The sequence below is a fragment of the Ailuropoda melanoleuca genome, chromosome 8 (assembly GCF_002007445.2).
Source record: "Ailuropoda melanoleuca isolate Jingjing chromosome 8, ASM200744v2, whole genome shotgun sequence".
Taxonomy (NCBI): Eukaryota; Metazoa; Chordata; class Mammalia; order Carnivora; family Ursidae; genus Ailuropoda; species Ailuropoda melanoleuca.
The window spans coordinates 122,254,478-122,271,602 of record NC_048225.1 but is presented as its reverse complement, the minus strand read 5'-3'; the positions used below and the strand labels follow the sequence as shown (position 1 = coordinate 122,271,602).

General features: G+C 42.9%; 1 protein-coding gene across 2 annotated transcripts; it reads left to right on the top strand.

Moving 5' to 3' along the window:
• The first annotated feature begins 756 nt into the window (after window positions 1–756).
• On the top strand, window positions 757–7,726 carry RGS4 (regulator of G protein signaling 4). 2 transcript variants are annotated; one of them, XM_019800557.2, is made up of 5 exons: window positions 757–903; window positions 3,773–3,877; window positions 4,183–4,244; window positions 4,813–4,979; window positions 5,408–7,726. In XM_019800557.2, exons 1-5 carry the CDS (start codon window positions 860–862, stop codon window positions 5,645–5,647), a joined length of 618 nt encoding a protein of 205 aa, XP_019656116.1. In that variant the 5' UTR covers window positions 757–859; the 3' UTR covers window positions 5,648–7,726. The 2 variants fall into 2 exon arrangements, with proteins under 2 accessions (XP_019656116.1, XP_011224351.1); XM_011226049.2 differs by lacking the exon at window positions 4,813–4,979 and having other exon boundaries at window positions 5,408–5,478.
• The last annotated feature ends 9,399 nt before the right edge of the window (window positions 7,727–17,125 follow it).

Sequence of the window (17,125 nt, the reverse complement as noted above, 5' to 3'; positions counted from 1 at the left end):
TGTAAGAGAGACTATCAGTGCTGGCTGAATTCTATTCTTCCTAAGATTTCCAGAAAAGTATTCCACAGTCAGGCTGATTACAGACGTGGCTAATCCACTTTCCCTAGGCTAATTTTCTGTGCCGCCAGGCATGTAACTGTCTGCTATCCACCTATTCCTCTCCACACCCGTGCGCGACTGTGACAACCCAAAAGGCATTCTGCAAATCGTGACCTAGAAACTGCGATCCTGCCAAATTCCCTCTGGAAATAGTGAGGTTGAGCTCTTGGACCATGTGGGATATGCTATTTCTAATGCACTGAGATTCAGTCCCAAAATGAGCCCACGAATTCCCGCTGGCGCCTTTCCTTCCAAGAGGCGACTTGCCTTGATATTGTTTCTACGGAAGAATGCGTAAAGCTATGTTTCTTACCATTTGAAGCTGTCTCTCCCCTCCCCCACCCCTTTTCTAGAAATTCGAAACCCCGGACCGGTATCGGTAGAGACAGGGAGCATACTTTTCTTTTCTGTTCGCCTGCTTCGCAGGAGGTTTGCCTCAGGCTGTTCACTTTGCACGGTGATGCGTCAGTACCTCCCCGCGTAACTCCCGCCGCCAGCGGGGGGCGGGCTGCTGCGGAGCGACGGTGTCAGAGCTGCCGTCTGATTGGCCGGGCGGCTGCGGGGCGGTGGTTTCAGAGCTGCCGTCTGATTGGCCAGACGGCCGCCGCTGGGCTATAAAAGGGACCCCTGCAGGCTCCGGAGCAGCTCCGAGGAGTCTGACAGCATCTTCCCGGAGGAAAGGCCAAGTGAGCTCAAAACAGAAGCCACAGCTCCTCCTGCCGCATTTCTTCCCCAGCTTGCGAATCCCACACCGAGCAAGATGTGCAAGGGACTTGCGGGTCTGCCGGCTTCTTGCTTGAGGAGGTAAGATTTTCAGCCGCTCACCGCGTTAAACTTTCGGATAGACTTTCTTAGTTACTTACATATACTACTTGCTAATCTAGTTCTTTGGAATTAGAAACAGCGTGGTCAGGAGAGCCTCAACTTGGTAGCTTTCCTCTAAGACCAACTAGAAATTGTCCCTGGAGAAGTGTGCCCCCTTCTCACCCCGAATATTGGCACCTATGTGTTTTATATGACCTCGGTTTTGAGGACTGTTACGATCTTCTCACACAGGTAGTTCAAATTAAGTGATGTGAATTTTCGGACCAAATACAGTGGTCTGTGATTGCTGTTATTCGAGCATCACTGGGGTCTGTGGAATCATGGCTCTGAGCTTTCTGATGGGGTGGGTTAGGGGCAGATAGCCCAGAATGAGGTTTGACCACATCACAGGCACTCTGCTTTCTGTGTGGTGCTGCAGTATCTTCCACTGTTTATGTTCTTATAAGCAAGTGTGACAATACAGTATGAGTGACAATACCAGATCCCCCTTCTCTCTCTGAGGCTTCCCCCAGTTCCTGAAATACCTTATGTGAGTGGTGGTTGAGAAGTATTGACCCTAACAATTCAATTCAGTTAAGGGTTCTATAGAAGATCTCATTCTGCAGACATTGTTTTGTTGATGTACGGTCTGTTGATTAAGAAAAAAAAGTCAAGCCGCTTCATAAGTGCTCATATGCTTTTGGCTTTACAAAAAGGGGGGATATACATAAAGAGCTTTCAGAGACTGCTTATAGATCAGCCAGCTGAAGACAAATACAAAACTAGTGCATATTCTGTTATTTAATCTTACAGTTAAAGGTAGAAAATCAGTCTGTACGTGTACCACCCCCTTGCTTCCCTGCAAATAAAAATCACCCTAAATTTCAATTTAGAACTATCCCAGAAAGCACAATCTTTTGAGCACCTCTTAGAAGTTTACCTTTCAAATATTCTGTCATTCAGGAGTATGAAAGAATATTCTTTTTTAAATGTGCTTTCTTGGCTGCTTTAAAATGAAGCAGGAGGGTCTGGCAGGGAGTGCCTACGAAGTAGGTGCCCCTGACCTCCACCATTACTATCCTGAGCTGAAGGGAGCAAATTACTCCAAGCTTCGGTTAATTCATACCATGCAAAATACAGTTATGCTCTGGTAAGTATTCAGGGAGACAGATGAAGGATTGCACTAGTCTGCCCAAGGAGCTAAGAAGCTAATCTGGGGAGGTTACCTGTGTATCAGTAAGGTCAACGGCTCTTCCCTCTCCTCACTGGTCAACTGCAAATCAACTAGTCCAACACTTCACCTTAGCATCAGTGCCTGAGGCTGCAGAAGGGCATGAACTGTTCAAGGTCACGTAGGCAGTGGGTGGCCCAGTGCAGATCAAATCCTGTTTCCTGACTCCAGTGATCTCTGAAGTCATGCTGGTTTTTATTTTTATGGTTGCAGTACGTTATAAGGACAAATGTAACATACTTGCTGAGCATACTTCCAACTCTTTATGAAATGACTTTCGTTAGTCAGTAACTTAGATCTCAGCCTGACCCGGCGCAGGTTTTCATGGAAGCGTGAAGTGAGTTCTATTTTGACAGAATCATAATATATTTGTATCTTAGAATCACTTGAGCCTTCATGATTATATCTTGCTATCATTAAGGAGGGTTTTGCATCCCCTGACCAGTTGGAGAAGCGGGGTGTGGCGGGGGGGGCGGGGATCAGTCTTGTGAGGAAGAGAAAATACCATTTTAGGGGCAGTCCAAGAACATAATGGAATTCAAGCTTTCTGGAGAAAGGCGCGTAGAAAAGCCACTGATACATCAGGAGCCGTCCTAAAATGTCTTTTTATCCTCGTGACTTTATTTTTCTCACTCTCCATAGGAACATCGAGTCATTCATTTCTTCTAAAGTGACATTTCTCTTTTAAAACTATTTCTTGGCTTTTACAATAAAAGAGATATAAACACAAGAGTAATTAACAAAGAGAAAGTTGAGCTTAAAACCTTATTAAAAGGCCCTTCTCTCGGAGTCAGTCACATGCCCGCTGTCCCCTAGCTACTTGTGAAACCATAAGCTGGAAGCCCTGCTCTAGTGAAGCAGTCACAGCTGCAGTGGTGACTCTTGCCTGCGTCTCTATTGTTTTTAAGGCTCGGATGCCCTTTATAGTGTAAATGCTCTTACAGTGTAGATATTAAGCAGGAAAGCACTAGCAGGAGCAGGAGATTTCTCTAAAAGCAAGCCTGAAGTTGGTCAGGTGTTGGCCAGAACATTTGCGTTTGCCACCCCTCCGCTTCCCTCTGCTGGAGCTGCACGCCCACCTCCGTGAATATCCCATAAGGTGAATTGCTTGGCACCGCCTCCTGTGACCGCACAGCCCTTTCCCTTGCTAAGGTGCTCTGCTTAGCCGTGCTTAGGTCCCTCTGCTAGCAAGGAGGCAGGTGGAAACAGCTACTGCCGTCCAGAAGGTGGCGTGCACAGGAAGGAACCACGTTCTGCGCTTACTGCTTGCTCTCCCGTTCCCACAAATTACCCAGAGAGCAGGCACATTTTCACCGTGTTTCTGTCAAAGACACCAAAGCGTTCCATCGGTCAAAATGCCAGGTTTACAGAAGAGGCGCCTGAAGCCGACTGAGGGTCCGAATTCTGTTGCAGACAGAGCAGGCTGGGCTGTGACTCTGGCCCCCGGGGTTCCTAGCGAGGCACAGGCAGACACAGAAGTGGAATCTGCTTTTTCGGAGAGTTCACGCCAACTTCAACTCCCATTTCCTAAGTAAACTGTCCCCTGCCCCTTTACTAGTAATGGACTCTTTGAGCTCTGCCACTAGGGGCCCTTTTAAAAGAGCTAATTAGCATTGTTCTTTTTCTTCTTCCGTGCAGTGCGAAAGATATGAAGCATCGGCTAGGTTTCCTGCTGCAGAAGTCCGATTCCTGTGAACATAATTCTTCCCACAGCAAGAAGGACAAAGTGGTGGTTTGTCAGAGGTAAGGGAAAAGGGCTCAGTGGAGACCCATTGAGTATTAACTATTTAATGTCAAGGAAGTTCTATGAGGAGAAAAGGAAGTTGTGTTCTTAGTGAAGCTAGGTCAAGATGGCATCCATTTTCATGAAGACCGCACTTGCATTGGAAATGTCCATGCATTTAATGGAAAGGCTTCCCTAATCAACAATAGGTCTCATCATAAGGGTAGAAAAGAAAATATCTGCATGTTTTTCAGGATCTTAAATTTCTTGCCCTAAGTTTGTATCATGGCATTCAAGTTATTCCTTTTCTCTGTAATGTCTCTAGGGTGAGCCAAGAGGAAGTCAAAAAATGGGCTGAATCACTGGAAAACCTGATTAGCCATGAATGTAAGTCTGACAGCTTTCTTCCCCACTAGGATGAGGACAAAAGCTCTCGAGATAGACAAGTTATCTCATACTATATTTGATCTAATAGGAAATGCAGACAGAGCTGGGTTTCTTCTGACTTCCAGGCTCAGGAGAATCAGTCTGTTTAAAATTTTACCATGCCCTCGAGCTTTGTGACAGACAGTGGGAAGTTCATACAGAAACCATGTGGAAAAGCATCTCTCTCACCACATGGGGAAAAGGTAGAGGGAAAAAGTTCCAAATATGGAGACTTCTTGCAGAATCGGCCTTAGTTTCTCTTTTTCAAATTTACTTTGGCAATTGGTGGCTACATTTCAGAAACACTGAGACTTCAAACCTTGAACAAGAAGCACTAGGTATAACTGGGATCCCACAGATGTCAAACAGATTAGGGTCACCTGACTCCAAGTGACCCCCAGAAAGGGGGGAGTGGGGGTTGTTTGAACCCATGTTTTATTCTCTCAAGCACCTTGGCTTTCTCTGAAATACACTGTCCAAGAGGCCTGCCAGGGTGATGACGAGAGCGGCTCTTTCTCCTCCATCACAGGTGGGCTGGCGGCTTTCAAAGCTTTCTTGAAGTCTGAATACAGTGAGGAGAATATCGACTTCTGGATTAGCTGCGAAGAGTACAAGAAAATCAAATCGCCCTCTAAACTAAGTCCCAAGGCCAAAAAGATCTATAATGAATTCATCTCAGTCCAGGCAACCAAAGAGGTAGGTCTTCATGGCAGAGAACTCTCTGGAGCTTAGTGAAATTTCCTGCAAGTGGTATTCAGTGATGTGGGTCTTTAGATCACCTGAATTAAAGGAAAAGATCTAAGAGTGGAGGAGGTCATTATAATCTCCACAACCCCAAATCAATCAGTTAAGAAAGAAGCTCTTTCAACCAGATGACTTAGATGATCTCCCTTAATGAGTTTTTTGATAAATCTTCCAGATTCATGAGAAAGAACAAAGGTATTGTCCTGCCCAACAAAAGCACATGAACCCTTTATACTGTCTCACGTGTGCTGGGGTGGAGCTAAATGTTCTTTTCATTTCTGGGGTATGGAGGGTGCACACGGGTTACTCACCACAAAGCACGCGGCCTCCCATGCTCAACAGGGCAGTGTGTCTAATACGTCTCGGCATTTGCCCTGCAGGTAAACCTGGATTCCTGCACCAGGGAGGAGACAAGCCGGAACATGCTAGAGCCCACGATAACCTGCTTTGATGAGGCCCAGAAGAGGATTTTCAACCTGATGGAAAAGGATTCATACCGCCGCTTCCTCAAGTCTCGATTCTATCTTGACTTGGCCAACTCTTCCAGCACTGGGTCAGAGAAGCAGAAAGGAGCCAAGAGTTCTGCAGACTGTCCCTCCCTGGTCCCCCAGTGCGCCTGATTCCCAGAGAGCACCGGAGGGCTGAGATGCCAAGACTCTATGCCTGGAACACCTGAGGCCAGATATTGATCTGCATTAAGCACCAGGGCTTTATCCACGTTGTAGCTTAGTGTTCGTGCTGCCTGCCATGTGTGAGTCACTCCCGTGTAAGAAGTAATCTAGTTTTGGTGTGTGGGTGTCCATCAGGGCAGGACCTCCTTCCAGTCCAGCTTTCCCAGAATTCCTTTAGGGTGCCACGTGAGCAAGTATCCAAAGAATGGTTTTGTAGGGGTGGCTTTCCAAAGACTGTTGCAGTTCTCTCCTCCCAACAGCTTGACCTCAGGTTGGTTGGTTGGTACATTTCATGTGACATCCACAAGCACATGTATTCTGTTGGCACTTTCTCTAAATGCTAGACATTAAGATGAGGTTGGTCTATTATGTGTACATATGTGCGTGTGTGTAAATACATGTATATGTGTATATATATATATTTACACACACGCACATATATACACATTCTATGTATATGTGTCTATATGTATATATACATATATATTTCTGCAAGAATAGATAGGAAAGACCCTAGGTGCTCATTCCTAGAGTGTGTGTACATACCTACATGCATGTTCTGATCCCTGGTCTTTCATCCTGCAGTCAAACAGGCAGACAGAACCGGTTGCCATGCAGGCCAAGAGAGGAATGCTAATCTGTGGAAAGTGGATTTTGTAGAACTCCACAGGTCCTGTCGGAGGCGCAGGGACTTCATGCATCGTTCAACCACGGACAGCCTCCGTGTTGAACGGTATTCTAAGGAGCAAGTATCGTAAAGAATTTTATGCCTCCCTGACACGGTTCTGTCTTGGGCTGGTTATTACTGATGGCACTTTTCGGTCCCGAAGCTGCTGGCCTCCCCTTCTGCCTGCCCTTCTTTGCCTGGGTGCTAGGTGCGTGGTTATTAGCAACCAGGTTGGTATGGGAGTTGGGAGAGAAGATGCTTGAACCAAATGAAGACACGCAGGGAGGGCCTCGCCAGCTCTACCTGCTGTAAGGTACTGACTGAGTGAGGGCACGGAACTTCAAGGTGAATAGTCTTATCCTCTCCTCTTTTTTCCTCTCCTGATCAAGGTGCTCTCCTCATTTTGTTTTTTCCTGAGGACTTCAGCCAGCAGATGAGGCTCCTTACTTCACTGTGGTTGGTTGGCTGTTTCCCTATCATGGCCCCAGGCTATATGCTTCCCCTTAGGAACCAGCAGTGTGGGAAGGATTGTATCTTATAAAGGTGAAACATGTTTTTGCAAACTGAAAAGCCCTCGTAAGTTTCTTTTTTGAAAGTAGGACTTCATTCATTCCACCCCAGACATCAGGGCTAACAGAGCCTGCTGGTATCTCTTTCCAGGCTCTGAGACTAAAGGAGAGAGGAAAGAGGGGGAAAAAAAAAAAGAAAAGAAAAGAAAAGAAAAGGATACCAATTGTTAGAACTACTGTTTGGAACTTTTCAAGGCACATGACATACTTGAAAATTTCTCATTTATGTTATTTATGATGTTTTTTTCTACAATGTTTTTATTATTGTATTGTTTTATAAACGGAGGTGCAGGATATCACCTGAATTATTAACGAATGGCCAGGAAGTAATTTTCTTCTCATTCTTCTAAAATTACAGCCTTTGAAGTGCATACACACACACACACACACTCATGCATGCACATTGCACCAATTCCTCCGGCATAAATTACATGTGTGAGCACCTTGTGGCTTTTAAGCCAACAGGCTGGTTGCAGAATGAAAACACTGGTGTGCGTCTATACAAATCTCACTGTATTAAAGAAGTAGGTTTTCTCCGTTGTGCCCTTCTTGTCTCTCTGGCAGTCTTACTTTCCGTGTTCCCAGAGTTCTTCCTCAGCGTCCCTCTTATCATACCCAGTTCCAAAGTTTTGTCTCTAGTTGACTCCAGGAACCAAACATGTATCTCTATTCATCTTGCCCTATTACAATTGTCACGACTTTCAGATTGTACCTGTGCTCGTAGGCTGCTGTCTCACAAAGAGGTCTGGAAGGTCATTCTGAATGAGAAGTAAATTATTTTATGTAACACAATTTTCAAGTGTGTTTTTCAATTGTATTTTCCTCTTATTTTCCCACCATCTGACATGCTGAGCTTACCTGCTCACGATCTGTGGGCAGAATACTCCTTCCCTTTGCATGCCTGCTTTTATCATGTGCTTGAAAGGCCTCAAAGCTGATGCTTCCAGTGAAACACACGCATCTTAATAATAAGGGTAAATAAATGCTTCATACGAAACTATCTGCTTGTAAACACATTAATGATCCACAAAGACATGTGATGAGAAACAGCAGGGTGTCGGGCGATGAGAGAACGTGGCTCGTGTCCAGTCTCTGATCTGTCCCATGCCAACTCTGGAGAAGGAAGCAGAAAATAAATGTTGTATATTCTGTTCCTGCCACCGTTCCCACTCCCTCTCATCACAGAGCCGAGGCAGCCTTGGCTCCGGAGACTTTGCTCAGCAGACTTGGTGGCGTACTTTCAGGTCCTCAGTCACTGGTCAAGACAGAGAGTTCACCTTTCAAAACTGCCCTTCTTCCACCTCCAAGTGCCTGTCCAATGAGAGAAGGTGGGAACAGAGGAGACCCAGAAAGTGGAAGGGAGCTGTAGATACCTGAGGACAGATTCCTGCCCAAACTGCTTAAAATCTTTCCCTCCCCCTTACAGATTTCTGCCCCCTAGAAAGGAGGTATAGAATGTTCCCATTCACAGTCATGAGTACAGGATCTGTTATGCCATTGAGACCCCCATTTCCTGAATTCTAACTTTCCCATTGGGAGAACCAGCTTACAGGGTGTTAAGGACTACAAATTTCAAGCTATTTTGAGGAAGAGATCTTTTCAGGGATCTGGTGAAAATTAGGGACCATCTCCCGAGAAAAATACACAAGGGGATCCAGATTCATCAGAAACATTAAGAGGGAAGTTTTACAACCCCCCTTCAAACACACAGGGCTTCCCTTCCCCTCCCCCACGTGGGTGTTTCAGATTCCCCGCAGGTGCGTGGTCGCGGCTCCTTGGGTGCAGTACCATCTTCCAAGTATCACAGAGGAATTCAAGTCACTACTCTTAGCCATTCTGAGCTGCATGCTTGTCTCCAATCTCCACCTTGCCCATCCTTTCTTCCCGACTGTCGGCCATGAAATAAATAACACAGACGTGCAAACTCTTTCTGACCGTGATCAAGGACCATGTTTTGAAAAACATTATTGCTTATTATGTGCCAGATATTGTCCTAAGCCCTGTATATAAGTAATAAATTTAATTCTCACACCAACCCTGAGATACACATGCCAGTCATGGGCATGGCCTCTGCAAAACATCTGCTGATTTTTATACACGAGGAAACTGAGGCACAGAGAAGTTAAGACACTTGTCAAGGTCAAGCTGCCATCAAGGAGCAAAGCTGGGATTTGAACTGGGACATCTTTGCCCCAGAGGATGGCAGAGACTCGAGCATTCACCAAATACCCACACGCGAGCGGACGAGGAGCAGACTGTCACTTGCAAACCTATATGGTCAGGAATAGAGCCACATGCATTTCCATCTCTCTCCTCTCCTTCCATGGCAACCGTGGAGATTATATGTTTCAGATTATGTAGCAGCGAGTTGAAGGAACCCTTGACTCACTTCAGAATATCAAGCAAATAAGGAATAAATCATTGCTGATTTGAGTCATCTGTTTACAAGGCTGTTTGTTACTTCGGCAGAGCCTTGCTTATCCTGAGAAGTGCGGAGACTGTGCCCCTCACCGTGCCACTACGTGGTTGTCCTTTTATTGTGTGGGGGCAGGCACAAGGGTACGGATGAGGGGACTCCTTTACATTTCAGCAATTTGCAAACAAAACTTGACTTTGGAGAAACTCCACGACCCGTGGTGCCCCAGGCTGTGCCAGCACTCCATGTTAATCGTGCTTAGATGTTTCGAGTTAGAAATGAGATGATAGAAGGAGGAAAGAAGAAAGAAAAATTAAAAGAGCCACTTCCGGGGAAAACTCACTATCCATCAGCTTAGCCCCAACACGCGGACAAGAAAAAAAAAAATCAGTCTAGCAAGCCAGCCAGATAAATTGGCTCATGTGACCACCATGACTCAAAAGCATAGTAAAAAAACAAAAGGGCTCCATTCACTTTGAGACTGAATTCAAGACACGACTTTGGTTAGACCATTCCCTGTAGGATGGCCACGAAATTGTTCATCATTAAAAAGTGTTGTGTTAATATGCATTGCTTTCTAGATGTCACACAGAAATATGACATGAGAAAGGAAAATACTGGGTTTTAACCTTTTTGTGGTATAGAATAGAGGCAGAGTTGAGTGAAGTAACTGAGGAAGAGTTCACCTCGAAATAGGTCCCAATGTTTTAGATTTTTGCACGCGAAGTGATAATGACCGAGCTGAGACCAAGGACTACTGAATTTCCAAAGCGCTTCGGTGGAGGTCAGCAATGCCTGGAGAGAGAACTGGGTTTCCAAAGGAAAGCTAAAACTTAATAGTAGCATCTTAAGTCTACGGTAGGCTTATTAATTGCCCAGTCTACGCTGAGTGCTTTCCATGATCTCATCTAACCCTTAGACCTAAACTCTGAGGGAGATGCGATTAGTGGCCTTCCATTACAGGTGGAGAAAATGTGACACAGGCAAGTTCAGAAATTTATCCAAGACCATACATCAAAGAAGTGGCAGAGCATGGGTCAAAATCTCCCATTGAAACAAACACATTTAATTAGTCAAAGAGAAGGGGAAAGGAGGGAAGAGAAGGAAGAAGGAATCACAGCAAGCAAGGAGAACCTAACAAGAAGAAATGGCAGTAGAAGGGAGAGAAGAGGTAAAAAGATGAAAAGAGAAAGGAAAGGAAGACCAGAAGGGATAGAAAATGTGAAAAGAAGGGCCAGGAAAGATGGAGCAGTCGAATTAGAAATAAGATGCATGTTGTGAGGAAGGACAGACTGCCAAAAGCTCTCCCATGCTGGCATCTGGGTGGCTTCCGTCCTGGAGCACCCTGCTGCTGCTGGGTGGTCTCTGTGCCCTGTCTTGGCTGGGGCAGGTGGAAGGTCTCTCTGGGACTATGGAAAAGGGAGTTTGGGAAGCAGGGGATAAATACCAGGTCAGCTTCCTCTCTAGGAATCACTTTTCTGTTTCTTCTTTCTCTCTCTAAATTTCCCAGATCCAGAGAAAATCTTTAACCACCCAACCCCCCTCCAACAAAAACCCCGAAAAAAAAAAAACAACCAAAAACCTAAAGGAAGAATGAAAAAAGATAGAACAGATCAACTTTCCCTTGGTTCCAGGGCGTCCCTGCTTTGGGGTGACATTGCACAAGGACAGCAAGTCATTCAGCCGCTGCAGGGGTCACACACTGACAGGACCCCAGAGGGAAGCAGGCATTTAGCAAATGGTCCTGGTCACATTGCTCCTGCTCCCCACTGGGAGGGAAGCCAGTGATGACCACAGGGTCTAGGTTAAAGGGAATTGCCTGCCACACGAGTCTGGCCAAGGCAATAGCATGTGTCAATCAACAGCGAGTTAGACCGTGGGAATTAGGGGAGAGTGACCTCTTGAGAGTCATTCTCCAGGGTTGACTGGTGGGGGATGGGGGGTGGGTGTTGCTTTTGAAGAAAGTAAAGCAAGAGTTTTGTTGATTTTTTAGAAGTATTATTTGTAAAATTCCCAGCTTATCCCACCAATCCATCTGGCTTTTGAATAGCTATCTTCTGTCAGGGCAATATAGCCCTGAGATGTCCCCTCAGCAACCACAAGGGATGGAAAATGAATTCCAGCTACGTCATGTCAGAGACAGGGCCTAGAATTCCTTCTCTGACCAAACGCCTGCACACTCTGCCTCCCTGCTTCTCTTCCCATCTCTCCTCTGTAGAACTTGGTACTTTCTGCTACCCTTGCCATGTTACTAATAATTCCATACTTGGGAGTGCTAGAAAGGACAACTGTTAGAGCAGTTTTCAAGTTCTAGATCAATTCTTCTTCCAACTTCTATGTTGGAGACACCTTCCCTTACATGGGACCCTTTGAACTGGAAACTACAGAATTACCCCCGGTTCTTTCTCACTCCCTCTCTCACACCCAGTAGTTACCCGCTCTGCAGAATTCATCTGGGTAAAATCACTCAAAGCCTGTTCCTGCCTCTCTGCTGGTGTGACCATGGCAGGCCCTTCCTCCGGGCCACTGTCATAGGTGGATTGCCTTGCCCTTACTTCTGATCTCTCCACCTCCAGTCTGATACCCTCTGATTCACTGCACATAACCACCAGTCAGCTCTGAGAGGCACAGCTGACCTCTCCCTCTCCTGCTGAAAATCTGCCATGCTCTCAACTCTCTAAGCTAGGTTTGAGACTCTATGATTTTGAATTCTCTTTAGCCTTCTGTCTTCATCTCTGATGACTCCTCCTCCGATCCGTAATGATTTGTACTTCTGGTGGGCCATGTTGTTAATCGCCTCTTACGATTGTTTAAGCCAGTCTTCCATCTTTCTTCATCCAGCTACCTTCTACTGTTTAGTTGAAACCCCGCTCAAGACCTAGCCACAGTGAGAAGCCTTCTCCCCGTCTTTGACAGGACTTCAGTGTTCCCCTAATATCATGGCTTCCCTTGATACTCTGTCCTGTTTTCACGGCTACTAGCAGAGTGTCCTGTAACCAGGGATTTATGAGTGTGTCTCCCAAAATACATGGCCAGTTTCTCAAGGTTACCGATCACGTCTCATTTGATTTTATGAACCCTGCACCAAGTTCTGAGCCTAATACATGGAAGGTGACTATTTGTTGACTGAGGGACAGCCTTCAGTTTCACATACTCCTGGATGCGAAGAGGAAAGTGATCCAGCAGGCCCCTCCCACGTCCTGAACACTTACTGTATGCTGAGCGTTCACATGAGCCTCTCAGGCTTTACTGCATTCTCACCATTTTCCTCTTGGAAAACGCAGGGATGTTTCCCCCAGCCTTGTGCTAGGGGTGGGGGGTGAAATGACCAGAGTAGGGAGGAGCTGGTTGGAGCCACTTTATGGAGAAAAGAAAATTTAAAAAAAGGAGTTAATAGAGTGTGAACAGTGTGTTTCTATATCTATTCTATACAAACAGTGAAAACTTATATATTTTGTGTGAGTTTACATGCAATTAAAATTAGTATGCTCCTTGACATAGACAAGCTTCTTATTTATATCCACAGCAGAAAATAGCTAACGTTTATTATTTACTCTCCGCTAATACACTGTCTATGTGCATGAACTTATATTGCATGTAACAACCTTATGATGAAGAAGCACTGAAATTTTTGACTCTCTTTTTAGAGGTGATAAACTGAGGCACAGAAAGGCAGGTATCTTGCCCAAGATCACACAGCTCATAAGCTGAGGAGCCAGGAGTTGGTCCCAGGGCAATGTGGCCCCAGAACCCATGCTCTTTGCACAGTTTCTCTCACAGAAGCCTAGAATTCTATCTACTCAGTGATCACTCAGAAAAAGTGGATTGATTGACCACTCTTCCCTCAAAAACAATGTTTCTTTGAAAGTTTCTTCTGCTAATCTCACTTATTTCTTGGTATGCTCCTATTTCTACTTGTCTCTTCCATTTCTTGTAAAATTTTAACAGCTTGCTTCCAACTGTCTAACACTCCACTCCATGTCTCCTCAGACCCTCTCCCCTGACCTACACAAGATACTCTTGTCCTTGGAGTGATAATCAGGACTTCTAAGACCAAACTAAATCTAGACCAGTACTGCTACTGACGTCCCCACATAGCTTGCTCGGCTGCCTCCTTAATTTCTACATCCTCATTGATGTCTGGACTCAGACCATGGAATAATTACAGATGGCAGGTGGGGCAGTCTCCACACCTGCCTCCAGTGCTGTTGCCTGATTTATGGCTCTCCAGCACACTGATAATGGAGAAGTTGGGAATTGTATGACTTCAGCACTAAAAATAAACACTGAAAATAGGCTCGCAGCACTATTTATTTTTCAGGATGAAATTCTATAGGAAATTTGAGTTCAATGAATAGCCTTAAGTAGAAATAGAGAAACCCATACAAAACGAAGGAACAATTAAAGAGAAAGGGACAGTAATTAAAGGTAAATGTTTAAGTCTATATTTTTAAGTAATAATAATAGTTTTCACTTATTGAGGGCTGATGTTTACCCTGGCACTGGGATTTGGGCTTTGCATGTGACACCCCCTTCAACTCTTCCAGTATTTCCACTTTGCCGGTTAATAAAGCTATTCACAGTTGAGTGCACTCAACTCATTCACTCAAGATCTCACCACCAATAAACCACAAACTCAGGACTAAGGTTAGGTCAGTTTGAATCCAGAGCTCTTTGGGTCTTAATGACTCATAATAACTGTTCCCCCAAACTGTACTGCTTTCAATCACCTCAAAATGGCTCTCTCCAAAAGGGATACCAGCATTTGGGGGGTGATTTTATGTGAATTTTTACTCAGTTATTGATACCCTGATCTAGAACAAAAGAAAACTCTTGTCTGAAGCAGAAATTAGGGAAGCTTTATATAAATGACAGATTCCATGGGCGCCTGGGTGGCTCAGTCCTTAAGCATCTGCCTTCCGCTCAGGGCGTGATCCCAGAGTCCTGGGATTGAGCCCCACATCAGGATTCTCCACTGGGAGCCTGCTTTTTCCTCTCTCACTCCCCCTGCCTGTGTTCCCTCTCTCGCTGGCTGTCTCTGTCAAATAAATAAATAAAATCTTAAAAAAATAAAATAAAATAAATGACAGATTCCAGTCTCCAACTCTAAAGATTTGGTGTTTGGGGGATGGATACCTTAAAAAAAATTTACGTTTAATGATCTTGATACATAATCAGCTTGGAAACCATTGATCTAGGAAACCAGCTCAGAAAAAGGACTCTGAGGTTGTGTATAAATAGATCAGTTCCTACTACTCTCTGTATCTTAGATTCCCCATTGGTAAAATGAACTTAATAACAATCCCACCGAATGACCTGGACACAGAAGCTATGCAGGGGGAGCAACCTCTTTGGATTCTTTGGGAGATGAGGGCAAAGGGCCCCTGCTCAGGATTTTACATTGATAATGGCAGTTGAGCATAACATATTAAACATAAGCCACTCTGGCTCATTTGACATTTGTAATTACCTGTGAAGTACATATCATTATAAAAATAAAAATTTTAAAAATCTCTTTTGATTTTTTCTCTCACTATATTCAAAAATAAATTTTGTATGTTAAGCATAATGCAAAAATATTAAAATATTAAAATTATATATGCTCTCTTAACTTACTTTCTTCTTATCTATATACTATAGATTTGTTTTAAGATATAATTTAAGTAGAATTTTTATATATAGTTTGATAATATTTTTCTTTTAAATATTTTAGTAGAATATGCATATTCCTATCGCTGGTGTGTTTGGATTCATATTTACCACTTTTTTGGAGTTTTCTGTCTCACTATTTTCCCCCTGCTTATTTTTTCTCATTTTAATTATTTCCCACTTATTATTTTATAAGTTAAATTTTCTGTCCAAAATATTTTAGAGTATACTCTGTATACTTTATTTTTTTAAGATTTTATTTATTTATTTGAGAGAGAGTATGAGAGAGAGAGAGAGAGAGAAAGGGAGGAGCACTGAAGGAGAAGCAGACGCCCCACTGAGCAGGGAGCCTGATGTGGGGCTTGATCCCAGGACCCTGGGATCATGACCTGAGCCGCCTACACACCGTGCCCTGTATACTTTAACATGCATACATAGCCAAGCTAACATTAATCAACATTTTATCCCTTAACTGGATATTTCAAAGACCTTATTATTTTGGCTTTGATAATCTCTATCTCAACTTACATGGCATTGCTGTCCATTATTTTATCTTTATTTTTTTCAAATATTCAAAATTGAGTATGATTGCTTTCCTGTACAATCAATATTTATTGCATACGAGGATTTTTATCCACAATTCTTTTCTTTGAGGATTATTTTCCTTCTGGTTAGTTATAAAGCCCTTGGATTTCCTTTAGGGAAAATCTGTGAAAGTTATATTCTAACAAAAATAATTCTTTTGGTCTAAAATTGTGACTTTTGGCAATTTTCAATAAAAAATGATTTTAATCTCATTCTTTAAAGAAAATTTCACTGTAAACATAATTTTATTTGGATGTTTATTTCACCCTAACCCATGAAAGGTAATATTCCATGACCTTTGAGTTCAATGCTGTGGTTGGAAAGTCAGCTATAAGTGTAGATATCTGCTTTTTTTTCTATCTTCCTTTAAATTTACCTTTGTCTTCAATTTTTCCTAGTTATAAGTTTATTCATTCTATAAGAAATTAGTTGGACATGCTCAACTATAGATAAAATCTTTAAATAATTTTGGAAAATGCTCAAACACGATGTGTTTGATTATTGATGATTTCCCCATTATCCCTCTTACATTCTTCAGGAATTCCTTGGACATGTTGATCTTTACAGCTCATGTCCTATGCCTCAACTCTCCCTCTGGCATTCTGAATAATTTCTTAAGACCTGTCTTCTAGTCTACTAATTATCTCTTTCCGGAATTGTTCAATGATCTGTTTAAACTAGTTTGTTTATTTTTCCTTTAAAATTTTATTATTTTAATATTTTTGCATTTACATTTAACATACAAAATTTATTTTTATATATAGTGTATTGAAAATAATAAGAAAAAAAGGTCTTTATCTTTTATCTATGAAAAAACTGAATACCCAGAACCCAAAGATGCAATAACATATTAAAATTAACAACCTTTGGCCAAGTAACTTGCTTTGTATTTCAAATATTGATACTCTTTTCTGTCTTCTACCAATGAGTTCCTATAAATAGAAATAAAAACTATCCCATTTACTATATTTAAGAACACATTTAATAAGAAAATACACATATATGAATAAAACCATAAACATCTTAATAAGCATATAAAGCAAGAAGCCAAGAATCAATGCCATTTTGAAAATAAATATTCCCTAAATTAATTTATACATGTAATGCAATCCTAATTACAATCCCAATAAGATGTTTTCGGAATTGCATAATATGTTTCTGACTGTCATATGGAAGGAGTAATGTCAAAAAAGTAGCCAAGAAAAAGTGTAAAAACAAGAACAGCAAGGACAGATTTGTTCTACCAAATACCAGATATGATGTGACTGCCTTCATATCAATAAAAATTAATCTAAGAATGAAAAGATAGAGCAAAAGAACATAACACAAAATACTGAATTATTCCCCAATATATCGTTCATTTATATAAAAAAAAATTTATGGTGCTGATCTCATTTCTACAGGAAAAAGAAAAATTTCTTTCATATAGAGTGAAGCTACAACAGGCTACTCATTCTGCAATCCACTTTATAGTTCAACAGGAAACTCGAGGTCTCTAGAGTTTAGAAATGTTCTCAAAAAGAGTCAGTTTCAATACTTGC

Coding starts and splice junctions, on each gene's coding strand:
- RGS4 (XM_019800557.2), top strand. CDS start 860: ATGTGCAAGGGACTTGCGGGTCTGCCGGCTTCTTGCTTGAGGAG. Junction 3,878..4,182: donor AAAGTGGTGGTTTGTCAGAG/GTAAGGGAAAAG, acceptor TAATGTCTCTAG/GGTGAGCCAAGAGGAAGTCA. Junction 4,245..4,812: donor AAACCTGATTAGCCATGAAT/GTAAGTCTGACA, acceptor CCTCCATCACAG/GTGGGCTGGCGGCTTTCAAA.